The sequence below is a fragment of the Rhinichthys klamathensis genome, unplaced genomic scaffold (assembly GCF_029890125.1).
Source record: "Rhinichthys klamathensis goyatoka isolate OS25496 unplaced genomic scaffold, OSU_Roscu_1.1 h1tg000230l_1, whole genome shotgun sequence".
Lineage (NCBI taxonomy): Eukaryota > Metazoa > Chordata > Actinopteri > Cypriniformes > Leuciscidae > Rhinichthys > Rhinichthys klamathensis.
The window spans coordinates 1376225-1401378 of NW_026606754.1; the positions used below are offsets into that span (position 1 = coordinate 1376225).

General features: G+C 42.4%; 1 protein-coding gene across 3 annotated transcripts in view; it reads right to left on the reverse strand.

Moving 5' to 3' along the window:
• The window catches only part of nlgn3a (neuroligin 3a), a 238617-nt gene that overhangs the window by 132042 nt on the left and 81421 nt on the right, over positions 1 to 25154 (reverse strand). For 2 of the 3 annotated variants that reach the window (XM_056265196.1, XM_056265195.1), the window contains 2 exons: positions 24686 to 24745; positions 15732 to 15881 (listed from right to left, as the gene is read on the reverse strand). In XM_056265196.1, the coding sequence (XP_056121171.1) occupies positions 15732 to 15881; positions 24686 to 24745 (210 nt within the window). The remainder of the gene's footprint in view (positions 1 to 15731; positions 15882 to 24685; positions 24746 to 25154) is intronic. The other variant, XM_056265197.1, reaches the window with a different exon arrangement.

Consider the following 25154-nt stretch of genomic DNA (forward strand, 5'->3'; position numbering starts at 1 on the left):
ATACACGATGTGATTGGCCTGACCAGAGTTTGGTTTTTCCAGCTCGAGAAGCCAACGGAGAGTTGCCAGACCACACTTTGCTGCAAAATAATTTTTGCTGCCGCCAGGGTGCGTCTAGATTTCTAGGCTACATTTTGACGTTTGCATCATATAATCAGGTCCGATTGTGTGGCTTTTCTACCGTAGTAAACTTGCTCTGTAGCTCACCTGGGAATGTGAAGCACGGGTTCAAGTCGCGTGAAACAAGAGTCGCGATAAAAGAGCTCAAGTACTTGTAAAACAAGCTAAAATGGCATTGTTGCTTCAGAAAATTATATTGAAATGATATATTCAACATAGTAAAACTTTATTTGACTGGAGTAGACTGTTAGGATAGAGTTATGTGTTCGGGTTAGTAGAATAAGTTGACGTAGTTTTAAAGTTACTTACAGTCTGTAGAATGTCTGTTGAGGGATTATCAAAAATAAAGTGTTAGCAGATACTAAGCAGACAATCTACTAATACTCGAATGACTGCTAGCTGACGTAGTTGCAAAGCTACTTATAGTTAATAGAATATCTACAGTACACCATCGAAATAAAGTGTTACCAAATGTGGCCATCATCTGTTTCGGGGGAAAATGAATACTTTAAAAGTGTCGCAAAATGTGCAAGAAGAAAAGTAATATTGTCATGATTCCTGTCTTGTGTTCCACTTGTCTTGTGTGTACTTTTGTCATTTCCTGTCTTGTGCTAAGTTTTGTAGTCCTATGTAGTTTTTCATGTTGATTCGTCTTCCCAGGTGTATTTTGTTTCCTCATTATCCAGCCCGTTCTCATCCTTTGGCGTCATACATGTGACGCTTTGTACATTTCGTCGAAATCTCACGCACATGGCATCCTTTAGCATCAATATGAGACGCAGAACCCAAGGCGTCATACAGGTGACGCTCGTCTAAATCCGACGCACATGGCATCGTTTAGCGTCAATATGAGACGCAGATCCCAAGGCGTCATAACCGTACCCTACCCCAGACCTAAACCTACCCATAACAGTGTGTGTTATATTGACGCTAAAGGATGCCATGTGCGTAAGATTTCGACGAAATGTCATATGGCGTCACCTATATGACGCCAAAGGATGAGAATGCGTTGCATTATCTAGTTAAGCTTGTTTGCCCCTGTGTATTTATAGCCCTTGTGTTTCAACATGAAAAACTACATAGGAATACAAAACTTAGCACAAGACAGGAAATGACAAAAGACACACAAGACAAGTGTAACACAAGACAGGAATCATGACTGCAGAACCACATTTTTCCAATGAGCCTGGGTTGTGCCTTTGGGTTTGTAACATCTCAGGAATATAGAAGAACTGCTTCATACCGAACTCAACAATCTTTGCAAAGTTTGTTGGGACATATTCCCCAGCCAATACGCCTACTGTAAGACAGATGATCTTAATGCGTTGACCAGAGGAAGAGAATTCTTCACCCAGTCGCCATTTATACTTTAACACAGAATCCAGTTCTAAAAAAAAAAAAAGATACAACAAGATTTAGAGTTCAGCAAAATGTCACCTCATGCATGATGGATGCAAAGTTTGGCCAAGAGGCAAAGATTCTTGGCCCTTAACCATCAATGAACATCTCTCTTTAAGAAAAAAACAACCCGAGGAGCACATCACTTAGAGCTCCCTGTCACTCGAAGGTTTTGTTCGCCCTGAAAAAAAAACGCGTCAGTTTCTTCTAAAAGAAAGACATATACGGCTGGTCTCTTTCCAACATAAGTGAAAAATAAAGGCTATAAACCATGGCGTGTCGTGGCTTGTATAGTGCTTATAAGAAACCTGAAGATATTTGCAACTCTGGAAAACAGAAGCTCTATTATAAAACCCAGTGAGCTGCCTGGACAGCATTTCAAGGAATTATAGATTCGCTCCCATTACTAAGACCTGTCGAAATGAGAGGCTTGGTTTGGTCAAGTTCTAAGGCAGTATAGCAAGTATCCTTCACAGAAAAGACAATACCAAAAGCCACTGGAACAAGCTCGTTGAAAAACAATGCAAAACTAGACATTTCGTTCAATACTGCAAAGCGTTGAATAATTCAGTTTTTGTTGCTATGTATTTTTATGCTTATTGAAATATTGTCTCATTAATGGTGGTGGAACGGATCACAAAATTCACGGTTCGGATCATTTACGTTTTTTTTTAGCCACGGATCAGATCATTTTTCGGGTCAGCAAAATATATATATATATATATATATATATATATATATATATATATATATACGTATATATATGGTGGGGTTGGTGTAACTTTGATTTTCATTTATGCTCGAAAAAACTGACAAACATCCGTTTTCTTTCTCAACTGTTCACTTATGACATAAACAAGAGAATACTTGCCAAGACTTTTAGACAAGTATTTTGACATAATTTTGAGTTTATGTGACCGTTCGGGTAAGGTAACGCGAAAGAGGAATCAATTCGGTGTTCGAGCGCTGTCTGAAATGTGCCTCTCTCTCTCTCTCTCTCTCTCTCTCTCTCTCTCTCTCTCTCTCTCTCTCTCTCTGCGTGGACTTCAGGTGTTTGTGCAGCTGTGAATCCCAACTTTCGCCTCTTCTTCCGCGTTTAAAATTGTTTGAATGTGTGGTAACACTTTACTTGAAGGGGTGTACATAAGACTGACATGACACCTTCATAACCATGACATGACATATGTCATGAATATGAAGTAGGGTTTATGCATGTTTATGACAACTGTCATTAAGTGTCTTTCGCTCAATAATGACATTTTGAATGCAAATATGACATTGTTTAAGATGTCTTTGTTATGACACCTTGACATAAACCATAACATCATAACCTGTCAGTGTCTTTGTCATGACAACTTGACATTAAATTAAGTTAAACTGTCATGTGGTTGGTTTTGACATTGGCTGTCATAAGGCCATTATAACTGTGTCATGAATATTTTTCGTGACCTCAACTACAGTGGTACAAATTGAATTTGTCATTAAACAGTTATAATGCCTCATGACAGCCAATGTCAAAACCAACCACTTGACAGTTTAATGTAATGTTAACCAATAAAGCTAAGTGGTTTCTTAAGCTTGATAATTAATCTGCTATGTCATGTTTATGACAGGTTGTGTTGTCTTAGTAATGTCAAGTTGTCATGACAAAGACACTGACAGGTTATGATGTTATGGTTTATGTCAAGGTGTCATAACAAAGACATCTCAAACAGTGTCATATTTGCAATAAAAATGTCATAATTGAGCGAATGACACTTAATGACAGTTGTCACAAACATGCATAAAACTTCCTTCATATTCATAACATGTGTCATGTCATGATTATGAAGGTGTCATGTTAGTCTTATGCACACCCCTTCAAGTAAAGTGTTACCGAATGTGTAAATTGGCAAGACAAAACACGTCCAAATTATAAACTTTCACTCTTTGATGATTAAATTTAGCAGTTAATCCGCGAATCACATGCGTGCCGAACCGCGGGGCCTGATCCGTACGGATGAACTGCAATCCGTTTCACCAACATGCTAATTTCAAACTCTAGCCTATGGGAATTAACTATTAGTCAAGTCTCTAGACCAGAAAGGGCCATTCACACTGACAGAAATGTGCAGCAACGAGGTGATCAGATATGGAGAAATTGATCTGTGGCCAGTTGAATACCAAAGGAACGTAAGAACGTCTGCTGGAAAACAACTGCACTGCAACTTGTAGACCTTCAGTGAATCAATCGCTGTCATTGTGAACAGGCATGACAGTTCTAGTTGTTCCTGTGACTACTATTTTGTCTTTGAGCAAGATATCCAAGGAGACATAAAGACTACTATCGGTTGCTATGAATAAAAGCATCTGCAGAATGTCTACTTAATAAAACCGTACTGTTGTTTTGTGTATTATCCATACTGGTTTGACACTCAAATGTATATGCAAAGCAAAGCACAGCACAGTGAGTAGCAGGAGCTCTAAAAAAGTTGGTGGCTTGTGTGATCGATAGACAGTTTCTTGCGACACGGTCTGTCTCACTTGTTGACAAATCTCTCAATTGTGGAAAACTAGGCCAGGAAGAACCCAAATGTCACAGCACTCGAACGAGACTTTGACAGCAGCCATCATACTGAAGATCAATCCCTCAAACCCAGAGGTCAGGTTTGGATAAAGAGACTGTGGTTCTTACTGAGGTTTCTGTGTAATTTATTTTACCCACAAGGCCAAAAGGCGTAAGCACTGAAACCGGCAGGCCCTGGAGGTAAATCAAAACTGCCCGAGGAACACCAGAGACTCCTGGGAATGCTGGAGCGCAAAGTTTCTAACAACCTTGATGATTCTGTTGTCTTCGTTCAAACTTTTGAAAAGACATTTGATTGCACTTGGGAAAAGTTTGCAGATCGCGAGAGAACTCCACGACCTCATCGTTTGCTTCTGGGCAGCCACCGCATTCACAGGCCAAACATTTGCAGAATTTCATCTTCGATTTATTTCAGCCTTTGGGCATTTCATTTTTTTAACTTGTCCTATAAATTGATTTCAGAGTATGTTTTTTTTCCCCTCTTTCTGATTCATTCTCATTTGATTAGAACAACTCTAATTTCTTTCCATGTTTTTCATAATTTAATCGGGTGTCTGTCTCTCTGAGCACACAGACTTTGTTTCACAGAAAAATGGCTTCTGAATCTCTCCCCTCATCACTTTTCAGCACGCATGAATAAAACATTTGTCACAATTTTAATCGTATCGCAAAATTTGTCAGAATACACAAAACTTTATAGATAAGTACAGTAATTCTCAGAAAACGGTCCCATTTGAGTCCTCATGAATTGATAGATGGTATACTATTTTTGGGGGTCATTGTTTGTTTTATACTTTAATTAATACTTTTATTCAGCATGGATGCATTAAATTGATCAAAAGTACAATAAAGACTACATAATTACAAAAAACTATTAAAATAAAAGCTGTTCTATAAAAATCCTGAAGAAAATGTATGACAAATATGAAGTATTTTAAACATTTATAATATATTAAAAAAAAATGATTGAGCAGCAAATCATCATATTACACTGAACAAATTTTTTTTTTTGCCCCCATTTTTCATAAGCTGAAAGATCTAAGACTTATTCTATGTACACAAAGAGCCTATTTCTCTCAAATATTGTTCACAAATCTGTCTAAATCTGTGTTAGTGAGCACTTCTCCTTTGCCGAGATAATCCATCCACCTCACAGGTGTGGCATATCAAGATGGTGATTAGACAGCATGATTATTGCACAGGTGTGCCTTAGGGCTGGCCACAATAAAAGGCCACTCTAAAATGTGCAGTTTTACTGTACTGGGGGGTCCGAAAACCAGTCAGTATCTGGTGTGACCACCATTTGCCTCACGCAGTGAAGAGTACACCTCTCCAAAGTGCCAGACGCCATAGAATGTGAGCATTTGCCCACTCAAGTAGGTTACGATGACGAACTGCAGTCAGGTCGAGACCCCGATGAGGACGACGAGCATGCAGATGAGCTTCCCTGAGACGGTTTCCGACAGGTTGTGCGGAAATTGTTTGGTTATGCAAACCGATTGTTGCAGGAGCTGTCCAGGTGGCTGGTTGCTAGATGTTGAGGTCCTGGGCTGGTGTGGTTACATGCGGTCTGCGGTTGTGAGGCCGGTTGGACGTACAGCCAAATTCTCTGAAACTCCTTTGGAGACGGCTTATGGTAGAGAAATGACCATTCAATTTATGGGAAACAGCTCTGGTGGACATTCCTGCAGTCAGCATCCCATTTGCACGCTCCCTCAAAACTTGCGACATCTGTGGCTTTGTGCTGTGTGATAAAACGTCTCGGTTACGTATGTAACCCTAGTTCCCTGATAGGGAACTTCGAGCTGCGTCAAACGCTGCGGGAACGCCCCTGCGTTGTGCGTCATGAAGCACGTATGGAATCAGCCCAATGGAGAGATGAAACGTCATAGGCGGGTGACGTCATCGACCAGGAAACTATAAAGCACCCCAAAAACACAAGCGCATTAGCTTCTGATAGGCTTGAAGGAAGCGCTAACGGGAGTGCCGGGAGTATGGCGGAGCGACGCAGCGTCTCGTTCCCTATCAGGGAACTAGGGTTACATACGTAACCGAGACGTTCCCTTTCAAGGGAACTTCGAGCTGCGTCAAACGCTGCGGGAACGCGAATACCCACATCGCCATAGGACCAAATGACCGTCATGTGAGACTAGCGCACAGAGGACGAGAGCACCTGTGCCCCAGGGGTAGAGCTTAAGTCTAGGTCATAGAACTTAATAAAAGTATGCGGTGAAGACCATCCAGCCGCATCACAAACATCACTCAGGGAAACCCCCGACAAAAGAGCTTTAGAAGCAGCCATACTCCTGGTAGAGTGAGCTCGGACAACCAAAGGTGAAGGCTGGCCAGCCGACTCATAAGCAAGTGAGATAGCCTCAACCACCCACTTGCTCATTCTCTGTTTAGACGCAGGACACCCTTTCCTGGGTGGCCCGAAACATACAAAAAGTTGTTCTGATTTCCTCCACAGGGCAGCTCTGTGGACATAAGCGTCTAATGCCCTAACAGGGCAGAGTGAATTAAGTTTCTCCTGGTCCGATGACATAAATGGAGGAGGACAGAAAGCCTGCAGAACCGTAGGTCTAACAATATTAGTAGGAACCTTAGGAACGTAACCTGGTCTAGGATGCAGAAAAGCTTTAACCATGCCAGGTGCAAATTCCAGGCACGAGGGTGAAACCGACAGAGCCTGCAAATCTCCGATTCTTTTTAGTGAAGAGATAGCAAGCAAAAAGATAGTCTTAAAAGTGAGAAACTTCTCGGGAACTTCTTCGATAGGTTCAAAAGGAGCTAGGGAAAGACCTTCTAATACAATGGCCAGATCCCAAGTCGGCACCCTCGTACGAACTGCTGGCCTCAGCCTCAAAGTGCCACGGAGGAAACGAGTTATAAGCGGGTGTCTCCCAAGAGAAACTCCACTGAAAGGGACGTGGTAAGCAGCTAGTGCCGCCACATACACCTTTAGTGTGGAGGGGGATAACCCTGTGGAGAAGCGCTCCTGCAGGAATTCCAGCACTGCACCCACTGGGCAGTTAACTGGGTCCTGCAGGTGTTCTCCACACCAAGAAGTGAAAAGTTTCCACTTCAAGGCATAAAGCTTCCTCGTGGATGGAGCTCTGGAGTTAAGAATGGTCTCAACAACCTCGGTTGAGAGACCGGAGTCTATGAGCTGGGCCCCCTCAGAGGCCAAGCCCACAGTTTCCACAATTCTGGGCGGGGGTGAAGTATCGTGCCCCCCGCCTGGGAGAGTAGATCCCTCCTGACCGGGAGCTCCAAAGGAGAACCGTCCAGGAGAGAAATCAGGTCCGCAAACCATACTCGGGCCGGCCAGAACGGGGCTACTAGTAGTAGACTGACCCCGTCCCGGCGGACCCTCTCCAGAACTCCTGGTAACAGAGCAATCGGGGGAAAGGCGTACAGACGTGACCTCGGCCACGGCTGCACCATAGCATCCAACCCCAGGGGGGCTGGAAGAGTGATGGAGAACCACCGATGACAATGAGTGGTCTCCTTGGAAGCGAATAGGTCCACCTCGGCGCGACCGAAACTCAACCAAAGGAGCTCCACCACCTCGGGGTGGAGTCTCCATTCCCCTGGCCTCGGCCCCTGCCTCGACAGGGAGTCTGCTACCACATTCAAATACCCAGGGAGATACATTGCTCTCAGAGATAGTAGCTTCCCTTGGGACCACAGGAGGATCTGACGGGCCAACTTGTAAAGCCGGCGAGACCGCAGGCCCCCCTGATGATTTATATAAGAGACCACCGACGTGTTGTCTGATTGAACTAACACATGATGGCCTCTCAGGTCTGTTAGGAAGTGTTTCAGAGCCTGAAACACAGCCAACATCTCTAGACAATTTATGTGCCACGAAAGATGATGATCCTGCCACAGACCTTGGGCTGGGCGACCACTCATGACCGCCCCCCACCCTGTGAGGGAAGCATCCGTCGTTAGCGTTATGCGACGACAAAGAGCCCCCAGCACAGGACCTTTGGATAGGAACCAAGTTTCTCTCCACATGACCAGAGCACGAAGGCAGCGCCGCGTGACTTTGAACGTGCGGAGCGGATTTCCCCTCGGGGAGAATCCCTTGGTCCTGAGCCACCACTGTAGCGGTCTCATGTACAACAGGCCGCAAGGTATAACGTTGGACGCTGCTGCCATCAGACCCAACAGTCTCTGAAACTGCTTGACAGTGAGTAGCTGGCCTAGCTTCACTTGTTTCACAGCTGAGAGAATCGAAGCGATGCGGGTCGGAGAGAGTCGCGCCCGCATCGATACCGAATCCCAAACGACACCCAGAAAAGTGGTCTTCTGGGAAGGAGATAATACACTTTTCTTTGCGTTCAGCCTCAACCCCAACTTTCTGATATGAGCGAGGACGACATCTCGATGCCGAACCGCCATCTGCTCGGTCTGAGCTAAAATCAACCAATCGTCGATGTAATTGAGAATCCGAATGCCCTGAAGCCTCAGAGGCACTAGTGCTGCATCCATGCATTTCGTGAAAGTGCGGGGAGATAAAGCTAGGCCAAACGGAAGAACCCTGTACTGGTACGCCTCGCCCCCGAAGGCGAACCTCAGGAACTTCCTGTGTTGTGGAAGGATGGACACATGGAAGTATGCGTCCTTCAGATCTATCGTGACAAACCAGTCCTCGGACCTGATTTGAGACACGATCTGCTTGATAGTGAGCATCTTGAATTTTAGCTTCCCTACCGAGCGATTCAATATGCGCAGGTCTAAAATTGGACGCAACCCCCCATCCTTCTTTGGAACGATGAAATATCGGCTGTAATAACCTGACTCCAAACTGGGAGGAGGAACCCGTTCTATAGCCTCTTTTTGAAGGAGCGTTTTCACCTCTTGTTCCAATACCAGAGCCTGCTCGGGGCCCACCACTGTGTGCAGAACCCCTCTGAATTTTGGTGGACGACACCTGAACTGGATAGCATAACCCTTTTCTACTGTCTGCAGGACCCAATGAGATATTTTTGGAAGGCTTTTCCACTCTGCCAGAAATTCTACTAAGGGTACCAGCCTCTCGAGACTGGCCTCTGGTGTAACTTGAGCAGCAGACGCAGCGCCCTGTAACGGCGCACCGGCAGGGAACAACTGGTCTGACCGCTCTGAGACCCTCCTCAGAGGGAGCGAGCGTCCCTCGGGAAAGCGCTCGCTGGGATCGTCTGTGCCCCGGCATAAAGGCGGGGTTGGCAGAACGAGCCCCTGAGGGCACCGAGGAGGAATGGGCACCGTAAAAAGAGGTGAACACCTTTCCGCCTCGGTGGGGACCACCCTCAGCATCCTGAACGGCTTGGCGTCAGGACTTCTTCTTAGCCGAAGCCTTCTTAGCCAATATAACTGTCCTCAGATCAGTTCTACTGGGAGAAGGCTTCGGCTGAGAGTGTCGCGGCTGAGCCCACTGTCCAGCAGGGGGAGCACGAGACGCGACACTCTGCCTCTGCTGCGCTCTATGTGATGAGCTCGTAGACGGCCGGGGCTGCTCCCGCCCAGCAGCCCCAGGGACATGAACTTTAAGGGGAAGAAACTTTTTAAAAGCTGCAGTTTGTTTCTTTTCTTCTTGGAATTTATCGATAACTGAATTCACAGCATCACCAAACAACCCCATGGGAGAAAGAGGAGCATCTAAAAGAAAAGCTTTTTCTCTCTCTTTAATATTAGTCTGATTTAACCACAAATGTCTTTCTGCGGCCACCAGAGCTGCCATAGAACGACCCATTAATTTGGCCGATTCTCTGGTGGCACGCAGGGATAAATCAGCAGCCTGACGCAGTTCGCGAACTACGTCAGTACTGACCTCCTCACTCTCACTCATGTCCCTTAGCAGATCAGCCTGGTATGCCTGCAAGATTGACATAGTATGCAGACATGACGCAGCCTGACCTGCTGCCGAATATGCTTTACCCACCAAAGCCGAAGTGTTTCTTAAAGGCTTGGTGGGTAATGCCGGTGCCTTAAAAGATGATGCTGCTTCGGGGGAGAGATGGCTCGCAAGCGTCTCTTCCACACGAGGCAAAGCACCATAACCATGAGCCTTGGCTCCCATAATATTAGCGTATGTAGAAGTCTGGGGACTAAACACTCTATATGACACCGGTTTTCTCCATGATTTCGACACCTCGGTGTGGAGATCATGGAAAAACGGCAGGCACCGGCGTGGAGGCTGCACACGTGACGGCAAAAATCTCTCATCCAACTTTGATTTAGAAACAGACTCCTGTCTAGTCACTGGCCATTCAATATTAAGTTTTTCAACAGCTCTTGTTAACACCTCCATAAGCTCATCACTCTCAGGAGTGTGGGGTGGCGAATCCTCCACATCTCCCTCAACACTAACAACATCAAGTTCCTCAGAACTGGATAGCTGCAGCATTGGTGCCTCAACCCGAGCGGAAGAAACCGCAGCGCGTGCTTCCGAACCCGGGACTGAGGCACTGGATCTCACAGGTGAAGGGAGAGATAAGGCAGAGCCCGTCTCAAACCCCGCTGTGAGATCCATCTGCGATCCCCACGATAAGCGCCGCCGCTCTGCCTCGGCAGAAGCGGGACCCGAACCGCGGGGAGCGCGCACCGAACCGCTCTCCTCAAAGAGCGATCGGCGGGAGCGGAGCGTCCTTAACGGCAAACGCTCGCAATGCTCACAGTCTGCTCCCTCGAGAGCAAACTGGGCATGCTGAACTCCCAAACAAACAACACAAAGATCATGTGTATCCCCGCTCGTTAAATAACGCGAGCAGGGAGGAACACACTTTCTAAACTGCTGTTCGTCCGCCATAATCTCTCAATATATATATATAGGGATAAATTGTTTGTGTGGTGCAGGGTATGTAAGACAGACAATATCACACAGGGACAGATTCACATGTAGCGCGACTGAAAGCACAGAAGCTAATGCGCTTGTGTTTTTGGGGTGCTTTATAGTTTCCTGGTCGATGACGTCACCCGCCTATGACGTTTCATCTCTCCATTGGGCTGATTCCATACGTGCTTCATGACGCACAACGCAGGGGCGTTCCCGCAGCGTTTGACGCAGCTCGAAGTTCCCTTGAAAGGGAACTGCACATTTTAGAGTGGCCTTTTATTGTGGCCAGCCCTAAGGCACACCTGTGCAATAATCATGCTGTCTAATCTTGATATGCCACACCTGTGAGGTGGATGGATTACCTCGGCAAAGCAGAAGTGCTCACTAACACAGATTTAGACAGATTTGTGAACAATATTTGAGAGAAATAGACCTTTAGTGTACATAGAAAAGTCTTGTTGCGTTTATAATTTTGTTCAGTGTAGAATCATGTGACACTGAAGACTGGAGTAATGATGCTGAAAATTCAGCTTTGATCACAGGAATGAAATACAGTTTAAAATATATTCACATAGAAAACAGTTATTTTAAATTGTAATATTATTTTGCAATTTTTTTATCAAATAAATGCAGCTTTGGTGATATATTTTGGGGTCAGTAAGATTTTTTTTTTAATTATTACTTTTATTTTTCATTAAATTGATAAAAAGTAACAGTAAACATACAAAGAGTTGTTTCATTTCTTAGAAATGAATGGACCCATTATTACATGCTTTCTTCTGACGATTCAAACAGAAGTTTCTCTGGCAGCATTTTTCAAAATTTCAAAATGAAACCTGCATTATTTAATTTATAGTGGCCTCAACCAAGCTTAAAGGAATAGTTAACTTAAAAATGAAAATTCTGTCATCAATTTGTTTCGAACCTGTATGCATTTCTTTCTTCTGCTGAACATAAAATAAGATATTTCGGTTACCGACATTCTTCAAAATACCTTATTTTGGGTTCAGCAGAAGAAAGAAATTAGTACAGGTTTGGAACAACTTGAGGGTGAGTAAATGATGACAGCATTTTTTAAGTTAACTATTCCTTTAATATTTAATTATGGTGAGAAGAAGAAAAATCAAGTGATAAGAAGTGATCTTTTAAAGGCGATATTTTAAAACATTTTTGGCACAAAGTACAAACCTACCAACTGAAAATAATAATGTGATGTGGTGCAATGACATCTGCTAGTTACAGTAAGACTGCCAATATCAATTTTGCATGCGTGTGTGTGTGTGTTTGAGTGTGTGTGTACGTGCGTGTGTGTATGTTGGCACAAAACATGGTGTGAAAGTGAAGTGCCATGGATTATACATTTATTTTAGTTATATACAGCAGCCTATTCTATATATCAAGAAGCGTTAGGGTTCATATTTGTTGTCCACTAATCTGAATATTTAGATGGTGGTTCAAACTTTGCACCTTCATACTTTGCACCTGAGGTGGGGAAATACAATTTCTTACTTCAGCAATAACCATTTAAAATAAAATTATATTTATATAAATTTTTTTTAAAACCCCGACACATTCAGGCACAAATTGCACCGTTTCCTGAGAAAGACCCAGCCACTTTCGCTGTTGCATTTCCCTCTTTACATGAAATGCATCTCGAGCATGAAACCTAAATGAAACATATATTTGCCAGGGGATTTTGCTACAGCTCTTGAGGAATTCATGTGACATTTCATTTCACATCACAGCTGAACATGCAACATTTTACTCTGAATGCTAAGAAGGTTTCACAGCATCTAATCGGAAACCATTTGGAGTCATAGACAGCTGTCAGTGATGTGGAAAATCTATGCACCAATACCTTAGATCATCTGACGAATAAAGAGCAGAAGACTGAATGGTTAATTTCTGAATTTGATTTGCAATGTGGCAGTGCCAGCCAGTCACAGAAGAACCATGCATTGAAATCCTCTTTCTTGTGCCACGTACACATGATGTTTTTAATTAGACTCCCGTGACAGCGAACAAATGCACACTGTTTGCTGCAGATACACGTTTTATCTATATGCACAACCATACTGATGATGTTCATTGAAATGTAAATCGTCCAATGTGGATTTGAGTCCGCAAATGTAATGGAAAGCAATCAAACATTCCTGTTGCCTTGAGCTATGAGCTCTGGAAAAAGACAAACACTTCTAAAACAGCCATAATGTACTGCTTTAAAATCATATCTATAGACCGCAAAATAATAATAACAAAACCAAACAGAAAGCCAAATGCTGGTGATTTATTCCATATTTTTCATAGCTCCAGTATTATTTCAAATCTTTTTGAAATCACATTCGGCAACTGCTCCGCCGGCTTACTAAGATAAAGGGCAAAGGTCCATGGACTTTAAAAGAGAGGTGGCCATTGTTAATATTTAATGCATCTGGAAACAGTAATTAAGTTTTCCCCACAAGAAAAGGAATTTGACATGCTCTGGAGAGCCAGTGAGTAATTATATTTGTAAAGAGCAGTGATATAAGATACTCCCCCTTGACTAGGAGTCATTACACGCCATTAAAGGGTCCCAGCAAGCCCGGCCTTACCCACACTCACGCACACACACACACACACCAGTCGATGCTCAATGAGACAGGATTTCTATAAACAAATTGTCTCTGACCGAACTCTGTGTCTGATCAAATCTGAGTGCCACAATATTCACATATCCCATCAGTCACAAAGAGCCAGACGCAGCATCCGCAGGAAAGACTCGCCGGTGATCTGGCATTGGTAATTAAATATTAAACCAGTAATGAGTTCTCAGCCATCCACATGGTGTGGAGTTCACATGCGAAAGTCTCCAAATAGGGCCCCTGGAGAGACAGGGTCCACACTTAGTGGCAATAATTATCACATCCACAGGACAGGTGGAAACGCTGCAGTGAGATGATAAAACTCCAGCGAGACTTATTAAACAGTGCTCGGGAATAAAGACTGCTCGGTGAGCTGATCGTTGTTAGTGTGTTGCAAATTTCCAGACTGTATTCACACACATCTCGAGTGCTATTTTCATTCTAGACTGCTTTTATGTGATCCTCAAATAAGGCACAGGCATGCATGAATACATGAATTTTACATCAAACTCCTGTAACCTACATACAGCCATGTTCACGGAGCATTCGCAAGTCAGAATAGCCACAAGCTAAATGAGGAATCTTCTACATACCGTATAATTCTCTCTTCTTACCTTTAAGCTGCATAATTAAAAGGAGGCTCTTTTTCATATTAATATCCTATTATTTATTTACTTTTCTTCCCTGGAATTGTTCGGTCTGCTCTGAATTTCAATTACATCTGCAGCAGGCAAATGAGGGGTGTCCTGTGTTTTAATAAAGGGAAAATGCAAAGTTCATAGTGCTGTCATCATTCCTTGCACAACCTGTAGAGATTGTAGCATTAGCAAAACATCATTTGTAAAATATTTGCCGAATGCAACCTGCGAGTATTTAACGGCTGTGAGTAATTGCTATATTTCACACCAGTGTGTGAAATACCGCCTTGCTTTAGTAGGAAATAGCAAACTTTTAGTCATAATGGATGGTGTCGACTTGTGTTGTTCCGGGTTTCTTTCAGTTTTCAGTGAAGGATCCAGCGTGTTGAAGGCAGCAACTAAAGGCTGCAAAGAATCGTTAATACGGAGAGAATGCAAAGATGGAAAATCTGAAAAACCTCTGTGTATGTAGTCAACGTTTCAAACTGGATGAGCACGAACAGTGTTTCAGGCAAACGGAGGGAAAAACCGAAAGAAACTGCCAGTTCCGCCCGAAGCAAAACACCGTCACGTAAAGCTGGTTGCAAGAGTGTTCAATTTTGACCATAATCCTGTTTAAAGCATAGACATACAGTAGTACAATAGAATTTTTAGTGGAAAAACTACTCTTACAATAACTGTTCTGTTAATAACCCTCTGTCGATCCGACGGTCCGTGGGCGGGGATACAGAAATATGGAAGTATAATCTGTCGTTTTCCCCAAAGCCCAGGAGCGTTTTGTCCTCCGGCGGACGTTTGCTGAATTTCTCAATCCAGGTAACATGAGGAATGAGTAAACATTGTTCATTTACATATACTACCGACATTGTAACAATACAAAGTGGGTTGAAAAACGGCAAAGTTGCACTTTAACAGATGTGGTCTTGTCTCCAAAAAGTTGTAGGTTCAAATCCAGCAAGGAGTCAGCCATGAACTATACGAAGTGTGCTTTTGAGCAAGACATTTGACTTCAGGTTACTCCAGGATTGCTGCTTCAATATGTGTGTATAAATAAAATAATCTGTTAAACAACCGCTTACTAAAGGACCTTCAGTATAACAAAGACTCTTCTTTTTGGGATGTATTTTGGGTTCAGAATCAGCTTTAAAAAAACCACTCTTCATTGTGCTTATGTCTCAAATATAAAAGCATAACTGGATGACTGGACATTTTTCTGCACAGATTTTAACAAGTAATAATAACAACAATAATAATTCATTACATTTGTAGGCTATAACGCTTTTCTGAATCAACACAACACTGTTCAAGCCAAACAAAAACAAAACAAAAAAGACAAAAAGCCAAACTGATTGACCTTTGGGAAGCGTTTATACCGCTGATTCATTAAATCAACTGAATCTCTTGCTTCAGTGTTTTGCATTTACTGACACAACAAGCAGCATTCAGCATATTTTTCAAGTAAACGTAAAAATAGTAGTTTTAATAATTAAACCCAGACATTAGCAAACATATGCTAAAAATGGCTGCTCCTGGAAAGTTATATAACAACGAAAAGTGCTTACCTAGGACGCCGACTCGGAAGTTGAGCGTAATAACGATGACGTTCCCGTAACTGGCCAGCACGCTTCCGTCAATCATGTTCCCGGTGCCCTCCATGTACGATCCGCCGTGAATGTACACCATCACAGGTTTGGCTCCAGTATCTCGTATGTCTGCAAGAGTGGCCACCATTAAACTCTCACTCCCCCACTGGCCCGATTCAACACAGCAATGCGTCTCACAGTCCTCCCAGATACCAGCCACCAGCTCGATTACAGTCTGAGATGCATCTCATATCAGCCGAGTCATTTGTCTCTCGTAATGAACAGTATGCGCAAAACAGATATGAACAGATGAAGCCATATGGAAGGTCAGAACCTAACTGGCTATTGCAGGCGGCTCTAACACGCTTTAGTGGCCTAAATGATGAGCTCATCGCAAATTTAATGGCCTTGTTAGACTTCACTGCTGTGGCACACAGACACCGAAGGGTTTAAAACGGGCAGCAATTGAGGGAGGAGGAGGGAGGGGGGGGCGTGTATTTTAGTTCAGCCAAAAATTAATATGATTGTTCTGATCCCATATCATTGTTTTGCTTCTGTGAAACGCATAATCATCTTAGGCAAAAGTGAATGTTGTTTTACACTGCCAAGCTCCAAAAGCACCACAAAAGTAGTCCATACATACACACTGTAAGCGCTAGTGTTCTGAGGCCAGAACCAAATTTATGTTATTATTCACTGAAAATCAGTTACAATTCGGTGCAATTGGACGTCACGACAGGTTTGGCATCATTGACACCAAATGCTATTGGTTCTCTTATAACGTGACCTCTAAATTTTCTTACATTTTAAAACTAAATTAACATGGCTGTATGACTTCAGAAGACATAGTGCACAAGTTGTATGAGTACATTTTTGAAGTTTGACAGTACACTGTAAAAAATGGTCTTAATTTTAACAGTAAACATGTTAATTGGTTAGCAGTATAAATATTTTAGGTTTAATGACATTTAACTAAAGTTTACGGTAAAACAATGGCAGCTGTGGTGCTTTACCGTAAAAATATGTTAGTAATATATTAGGTTTTATGGCATTAAACTTTAATTTAAGGAAAAAAAAAACAAAACAAAAAAAACTGAGAGCTGTGGTTGCCAGTACTTAACCATAAAAAGAATGGTATTACAAAACAATTTGTCACATATGTGTACAATGTTGATGTTCTATTGAAAATAATAAAGTTTGATGTATACAGTATATCAACATTCACTTTTGTTATATGGAAAACAGAAGCTCGGACAATCTATTGCAACATCTCCTTTTGTGTTTCCCGAAAGAAAGACTAATACGGGGTTGGAAGTACATGAGGAAGAATAAAAGATTTTTTCAATTTTGGCCAAACTATTCCTTTAAAAGAAATCACAACGTTTCTTATTTCTTTAATATTTTTTTACAGGCATTTAACTATCAAGCATCAGTTCAGATTTGTTTTAATGACATAATATAAAAGAGAACACAAGCAGAGAAAATGGTCTCTCTACCGAGATGAAAGAGACACGAGCCTGCTGGGCTGAGACTCAAAATGCTGTATTGTATTGAAGGTTGCCATGGATACGGCAGATCAAAATTCAGAATCTTTGAGAAAGCCTAATCGCAAAACACCACTCCAGTGCGTTTTCCCCCGTTCGCATCCAAGCCCTCCTGTTAAATATGCGCTTATTTGCATGTATGTGGTCACAGCAAATTACCGACTTGCTTTTTTGTGCAAAAAACCCCCCAATGTTATTTGCAATAACTGTGCCACTGTCTGCTTAACGTCTCCTTTACACGGTAAGAACGCATTCACACGTTACACGCCTGATCTGATGGAACAAGCGAGAACTGATTTGTATAGGATTTTTTCATTTCAGATCTGCCAGCTAAAACATTTACGGTTACGTTTAAAGATTTATCTGGTATCTGAGAGAAGTATGATAAGACACTGCTTTGAAATGACAATTCTCTGTTGACACTTATCGTACGGAAGAAAGACAATGTATGGAGTGGGAAAAAGAGGGCGAGAGAGAAACAAATGCACAAGATTTCCTGCACAAGGGATGCACAGGATGAGATATAGAATGAACAGATCAATTAGAAAAACAATACATAGATAAGTCATGTCAATGTTATCAGTAACCTCTTTTGTTGATTCACAAAACACAATACTCTGCTAACTGATCTCTTCTCTAGCAAATATTCATGTATAATGTCAACATCAAAATCAAGCTAGTCCTTCAAAAGGCACATCCTGAGGAAAAAGAGGAGACATATTGATTAAAAAATGCATTATAAAGACATTTCATAAAAACATCATTTGAATGAACAGGACATAGATGACCTCAAACATGAGGGGTGGAACTATAGGACATTAAACTGAAATGTCAACTTCATGAATGCACAATAATGGTTGATATGTTCTTTGACATGAAAACATGACTCATTTGCTATGACACACACACACACACAGACTCACAAACCAATGCATATGCTTCATCTTGACATGCATCCTTTCCCTTTATATAACCTCCATCAAACATCTCCAAGTGAACTAAAGAAGGTGAAGACCCCCGCTTCCTTAAAAATGAAACAACACTTAACACCCCTGAGTTGAACGACCTTCTCCACAAAGTCTTCAGCATCTCCATCAGAGTTGTGATGAGGGTGTGAAAACATGGTGGATGTCAGAGCTGTAGAGCTCAGGAGGAGGAGGACGCGTCAAGCTATCTGTGAACCTCTCAAAATTCTCCACGGGCCACCTCTCAACGGCCTGTCACTCTAGAGGAACTGGACAGCGTGAGCACTGATAAGTGGCCCGGACTCGCACTGACGCTGTAAAACATAGAAACTGTCAAACGTTCACATTGTGAGCATTGTATGAGCTCCCGAGCCGAGGTTTCGACTTTAGACCCCACCGCTGAGCTCATCACGGATAACATAAATGTTGGAGATCGACATTTCCAGGGCAAACTGAATATTTCTGAAGCTATTATGGAGAGAAAAAATGTGAGCATGGCTCGGACTCTGCAGGAAAATACATAATACATTCACATGCAGCCTTTATACACTGTCTACAGCAACCTACAGTAGCTACAACTATATATATGTGTGTGTGTAACTCTAAATATATACACTAGAGTTATAACTCTACAGTATATCTCTAATATCATAGACTAGAGTGGTGTGGGGTAGAGCTACGCTCTGCCTGAAGTGTACATGTTGAGTAGACTCGTCCGAATAAACTTCCCTCATTCATGCACTTGACGAAGTTGAACGCACTTCAAAATGGCGGCGGGGATTCCCCTTAAGGGAAGAGTTAAACACAGCCATAGACATACTACATCCTGAATGCTGGCAATGTCATGTGACCTACGACATCAGACACACGGCTTCACCGGCAGAATGTCATTCGGGTACTATGTTATAAATACTGCATACTACTCATTTCACACAGTGCTTTGCGCATACTGTATTGTAAGAGAGTAGGCATAATGGGATGTAGATGTACGGCGTTCCTGCGGTACTAGCACCACAAGTTTTAATATATTTTTTTAATTACAAGTTTTAATGACACATATAGGCCTAAGTGAACTGCAAAAGGTGTGCATGTGGCAATTTGTAGACGTAGACTTCAATGGCTCAACCTTAATCCTGATGGGGACGAGTGACCTTTGAGGAGGGTGAGTTCTTCAGGCTGGGCTGTGGTGTATGTGCATTTAATATAATGGTACTAACACAGAGACAGGGGGTTTGATGTGCTCTTTGAAGCCTAGCTTCTAGCAGTGAATGAGGAGGAGGGAGAGACAGAGAGAGAGAGAGAGAGAGGTTGGGGGGTGGGGGAGGGGTGGGGGTGTGTGGGTGGGGGGGGGGTGTCGACAGTTTCTTCTGAAACCCAATGCACCACCATGCAGACTCCACATCAGACACCTCACACGCTACTAACCAATAGCACTACTGCATACACTCACACCCCTCATGATGAAAAACTCGAATTTGAGACAATTTCCTGAGACTGATGCAAAGGAAAATGGACTTTACAAATGTGAGTGCCTTTGTCCATGCAAAACCCACCACCACACAGCTAGGGTGTCTAGGATCTTTAATAGCCCAAAGAGTTCACCCTTCTATGTTGCTCTGGTTTAAACGAGACAATGTGTGAGTCCCTCCATCAGTGTGAAGGCCTGTTCTCACCAACACAAATGTTCAGCACAAAAATGCACTCTGATTTTCACAAGCGATTTGTCTGGTTTGACCAAAAACGGCGGACAGACTGAATGATAAGGGAATTTCACTCTCTGACAGTAGGTGGCGCTTATTCATTATCCATTTCAGTCGTTTCCGACTCTTGGCGATTCAATGGGTCATCTCTTGTCAAATGAGAGACTGCCCAGGAATTGTCTTGCCTATAATCTTTTTTTTTCTGGGGTAGATCGCCAGGTCATTGCCCAACCATCCCCGTTACCTGGCTTGGGACTCACACACACCTATGGACAATTTAGCATCTTCAGTTCACCTATACTGCATGTTTTTTGATGGGGGAAACCAGAGCACTCGGAGGAAACCCATGCAGACATAAAGCCACTGAGCCATAAACGCACTACACGACTTCTGACGCTTGTCAGAGACAATAAAGAAGTGAAACAGCATTTACACATTTTCAGATTACTGTATTCACTATGGCAGTGGTCGGCAACCTTGACACACAGGGATAATCACATAAAAAAAAAAAAAACATTGTAAATTTCTTTTTAATTTGAAAATCTCATTTTATTTATTTGTGAGTTTTATACATTTTTGTTTACGGATTACGGTTTACGGATTCTTCCTCTGATATTCACTGTTGTTTTAAGTAACAGCAGAAGCTCTGAGCATGTGATCAAAGGCGCAAATCTTATTGGTTGGTCAGGTTTATTTGCAGTGCGATGGTAAAGTGATTAGAACAACTCACATTACAAAATCACATTGGCGGTATGCAAATGTTCATATTGGCTCGAACAGCCATCAAAATGTTTATCGCACAAATTTTCGCTCCAAACATTCGTCTTGGTGTGAACAGGGCTTCAGTATATATATATTAGTATATAGTATATATATTAGTATATAGTATATATATATATATACAGTATATAGTATACAGTATATATATCTTTTATTTTTTATTTTAACAAATGTATTGTAAGTTCATCGTACGTTCAATCTCTTGGAAAACGAATAGCACACCTCTCCAAAACAAGTTGTGTAATTTGAGGTCACTCCTGTCTTTGCCACAAACGGTGCAGGACAAGTTCTACATCAAAGTTTAAGACTGCGGATAGGAGTTATTTCAACTTACTAGCCAACAACGCAACATATGCACTATGTCTGTTCCTTCAACTACTGGCACAACATTATACAGACAGGCATACATCCAGTTTGGCCCATTGTTTGTTTAACCCATCCTGTGTGACAGTGGGTACTGAACTCTGTGAAATCCATCCTAACACCCCAGCAGGTGGAGATGGCCTGGCCACTGGCACCATCAGAAGATGGCTGGCATCTAGAGGAGACAAGGGCTCTTTTGCCCAATTAGGGCACATGGATAAGCGAGCCAATGCAATGGCAATGTGCATCTATTTGTCAGCGGTGGGAAGTCTATGACAGCAGACACATGAGACAAGGTATATATTCCTGTGGGCCAAGGACAATTTATTACTACTGCCATGTTCTGCATTAATAATTAGTTCCATGTGCCTAAATATACGCCTACAAAATGTACAATAATATTGAAAACCTGAGTGGTAGGAGGTGTTGTATAGCTTTGCTTAGCAGCACCTGAGGTTGGCTTAATTGCCAGAGATGTTCTACAGAATGAGAGGCACTGCAATATGTTTGTGCCAAGCTTGATGACTGAAATAAGGACCACCAGCTGAGAAATGATGCCAACAGCTTGCTAGTTACATTATGTCATATGAGCCCAGTCTCTTTTAGTGCGAAAGACAGACATCTGGGCTGAATCCAAAGTCATATTGTATCCATCAGATACTGTAAATCAGATTAGGATTGCTGCATCCCAAATCAAACACATCAAATTGCTCAGAAAGTTGCTTGTGTGGCGTTTCAGGTGGAATTTGGAAGTATACGCCCAAGCACACTTTTACCTATAGAAAGGTATGTGCATTTATCATGTTAACAAGGTGTTATTTTATGACACAGATGTCCCAATACTAATGTATTGACTTCCTAGCTTGCATTCCTACCTAGAAGCAGATGAATTGGGATTCAGTCAGAGTTAGCAGAAAGAGATTGCCTTAATTTCAGCCTAAAGGCTCCTTTGTGACCTGGCGAAGGGTTAAGTGTGTGGTGATGTCGTCTAGAAATGTTTGCCAAGGAAGCATGGCCTAGATTCACAATGATACTATGTAGCCAGAGACGAGAAGAGGTTGTAAGGTGAACAATGTGTCATGATCACTACTACAATAATTCACAGATATGCAGTGGCAGCTCCACTGTAGATTCTGTGTCCGAGTATTGTTGCTTTGACTAGCACGCCTTGTTAGACAAATGGGGCATACTGATATATAGTTGGCTCAAGTGGAATATCATTCCGGCGCTGTTCAAGTGTCAACACTTATTTGTAGCTCTCTTACATGTGATATCTTCAGTGGAGATCACCCAAAAATGCTTTAACAAGGAACTATTTACCAACCACAACCTTCCAATCTAGGGCAAAGCATTCAGCTCATTTGCACTTTTGCCTGCTTTGTCTTTTTGTTTTATTTTAATGTTATGGCATGCTTCACAAGCCATGTTCCCTATTGTCACAGTTGACGCCATATCCCTGGGCCATTCAGAGTCAAGGAAAAACAGGCAGCCCATTGATGCAAGGTAATTGGCACCTCATGCAAAAACATGCCCTGGGCTAGAACACGGACACCTCAGTGGACTACATCTCAATCCAGAGCTGAATCCACATCCCACTGGGACTGCTTCGGCCATAAACCCAACCTCCAGACCAAGCGGTAAAGCCTCTGGAAGGACATGCTGCTTGACTGCTGGAGCCTAGTGGATTTTTCATGGAGAGCCGCCACATTTGCACAAGTCAGAAATCGGATTGTCTGAACCAGCCAATTGCAAAGGTAATGCAACCGCTTTGGATTGGAAGTCCAAATCCTCCCGCGGGAAGCTCCTCTACATGTGGACGTGTGCATTACAAGGCCTCTGCCTCTACTGGTATTGAAGGAAGCATATCGATTAACACTGCTGTTAATACCACTGACTGAGTCGCTTCAAACGTGACTTGCTTCCGTTTCCATTTCAGCCGTAGACACTGCTGTAAAGTACAACAGTAGAATGGCAAATGCGAAGCCATCTCGCCTGCGACACGGTAAATGTGACCAGCCAAACAAACTGAGTGCAGCACTTAGTCTGAACCAACAATGGCACAGTAGGGGCGTACAGCTAGACCATAACTCCAGCACTGAACATGTCCCTCACCTATAAAATCTATTGTCAGTTTAGGAGCATAAAGGAACAACAATAACAGGATTTGAGATAGGTTCCGGGGTTTAAGCCTTTTGCAGTAACCGGGGAAGAATACTTTCCCTATTCTAATCTCGCCAGATATCCACCCTGAGCCTAGAATATCCCAAGATAAATGCTGAAATTGAACAATGCTCTTGCTGATTGGCAACTTCTCTTGCGCGCATGCTTCCCCCCCCCCCTCCGTTGCTAATCCTCTTACCACAACTTGTCAGCCTCTCTCTCCTCATCTAAATCCATTCGGCTGTTTTAAAAACTGTGTTGTGATACCCCATGCTTGCCTCATTTGTGCCTCCATGTTGCAGAACACAAACAGCGTGAGCAAATGTATAGTCACGGGAGTGACTATAACGAAAATATTTCGATTACCACTTCATGAAAAGATGTGTTTTGCACTATACAATGGCTTTGAACTACTATACAATAGTTATTACACGACTAGAAGACACTCAACAGCCGGCTTTATGTCGCACGCAGGTCAAGCACTGTAACACAACGCTCAAGGTTCAACCAATTTCAACTTTGACACCATCTGCTACAGACCTTTTAGAAATGGATCCTGTGTATCTAACTATAAAGTGTTTTATGACATGGCATCGAATGCATAACATATTCTTTGTAAATAAATAACTTGTAAAATCACCCCTTTCATGATGCAATGTAAAAAGTTTCTCATGTGGAGGTCATAGCAATGTGTGTTGAGCAGTTTGCATTGTGTTAAATCGTCTGCGATCACTCTGTAATTTTGATACAAAACATGGCTATATGCTTGATGGCGACACGGACAGGTTGTGTAGCATGCCATTATCCTTGAAATGTATGGACAAAACTATCCAAGGTGCAAGCCAATACGACCCAAGAATACTTGTGACGAGGATAAATATGTTTCGTGCTGACCTCAAAGTGTGTTATCTTGTGAATTACTCACACAACTGACCTCATTCCAATTTTTGGTATTTATATGCATCGTAAATCATATATGTAAAGACATTTGGAAACCAAACTCAATATTTTAGCATATTGTTGGGCTTATACTGTTCATGAGATTTCAATATTTAAGGATATTCTAGTTACTTTTGCATGCTAAATCATTATGTTAAGTCGTGAAGCAAAACCAGTTGAGAATCACTGCACTAATCAACCCAATTATGCATCTGTAGCCTCTGATATACAACAGAAAAAACTAAACACGAAGCCAAGCGGCACCTACGCAATTCACTCTCCCTCTCAAAAATCTCCCCGACATGCTAAGTATTGATGTATTCAAAACACAGTCATCCTCCACAGCCACACAAAGGACTTTGATGACTCTTTAGACCATGAGAGAAGATAAAAAGGTGCAAGAGGGAGGGCTGCATTCAAAGTACAGAAAAATAAAGAAATAATCCAAGACATGCATTGTCTTTTGTCACCAAAGAGAATACCTTCATCTTCATCACCGTCGTTATCGGATAAATCCTCGCCCTGTTTTTTGGAATGGGTTCCTGTTAGTAAAGCGGGGAAAATACAGAGAAGCACAGGACAATTCAAAATAGTATGATCATCAAGACAAGAAAAAATGGACAAAAGAGCTTAACAAAGAGCTGCCACATGTGATCAATATTAGACAGTATTCTTTAACTTAACACAAATCTCTTAAATGTACAACATGATTGCTTATATACAGAATCAAGTTCACATTGTGCATCGATTAGAACACAACCTAATAAGAGGTTTGAATTTTGAGACAGATTATTAAATTAATAGGAGAGCTTTAAAATAACCGATCAGTTGTGTTCCACCCTCTTATTAAGTCTGTTCTCAATATTACAACAGATTTTTGTTTTTTTCAAACAAAGTAGTAGTACAATACAATGAGTGCTGCAGTTTCATTCAAATAAATGACATACTTTC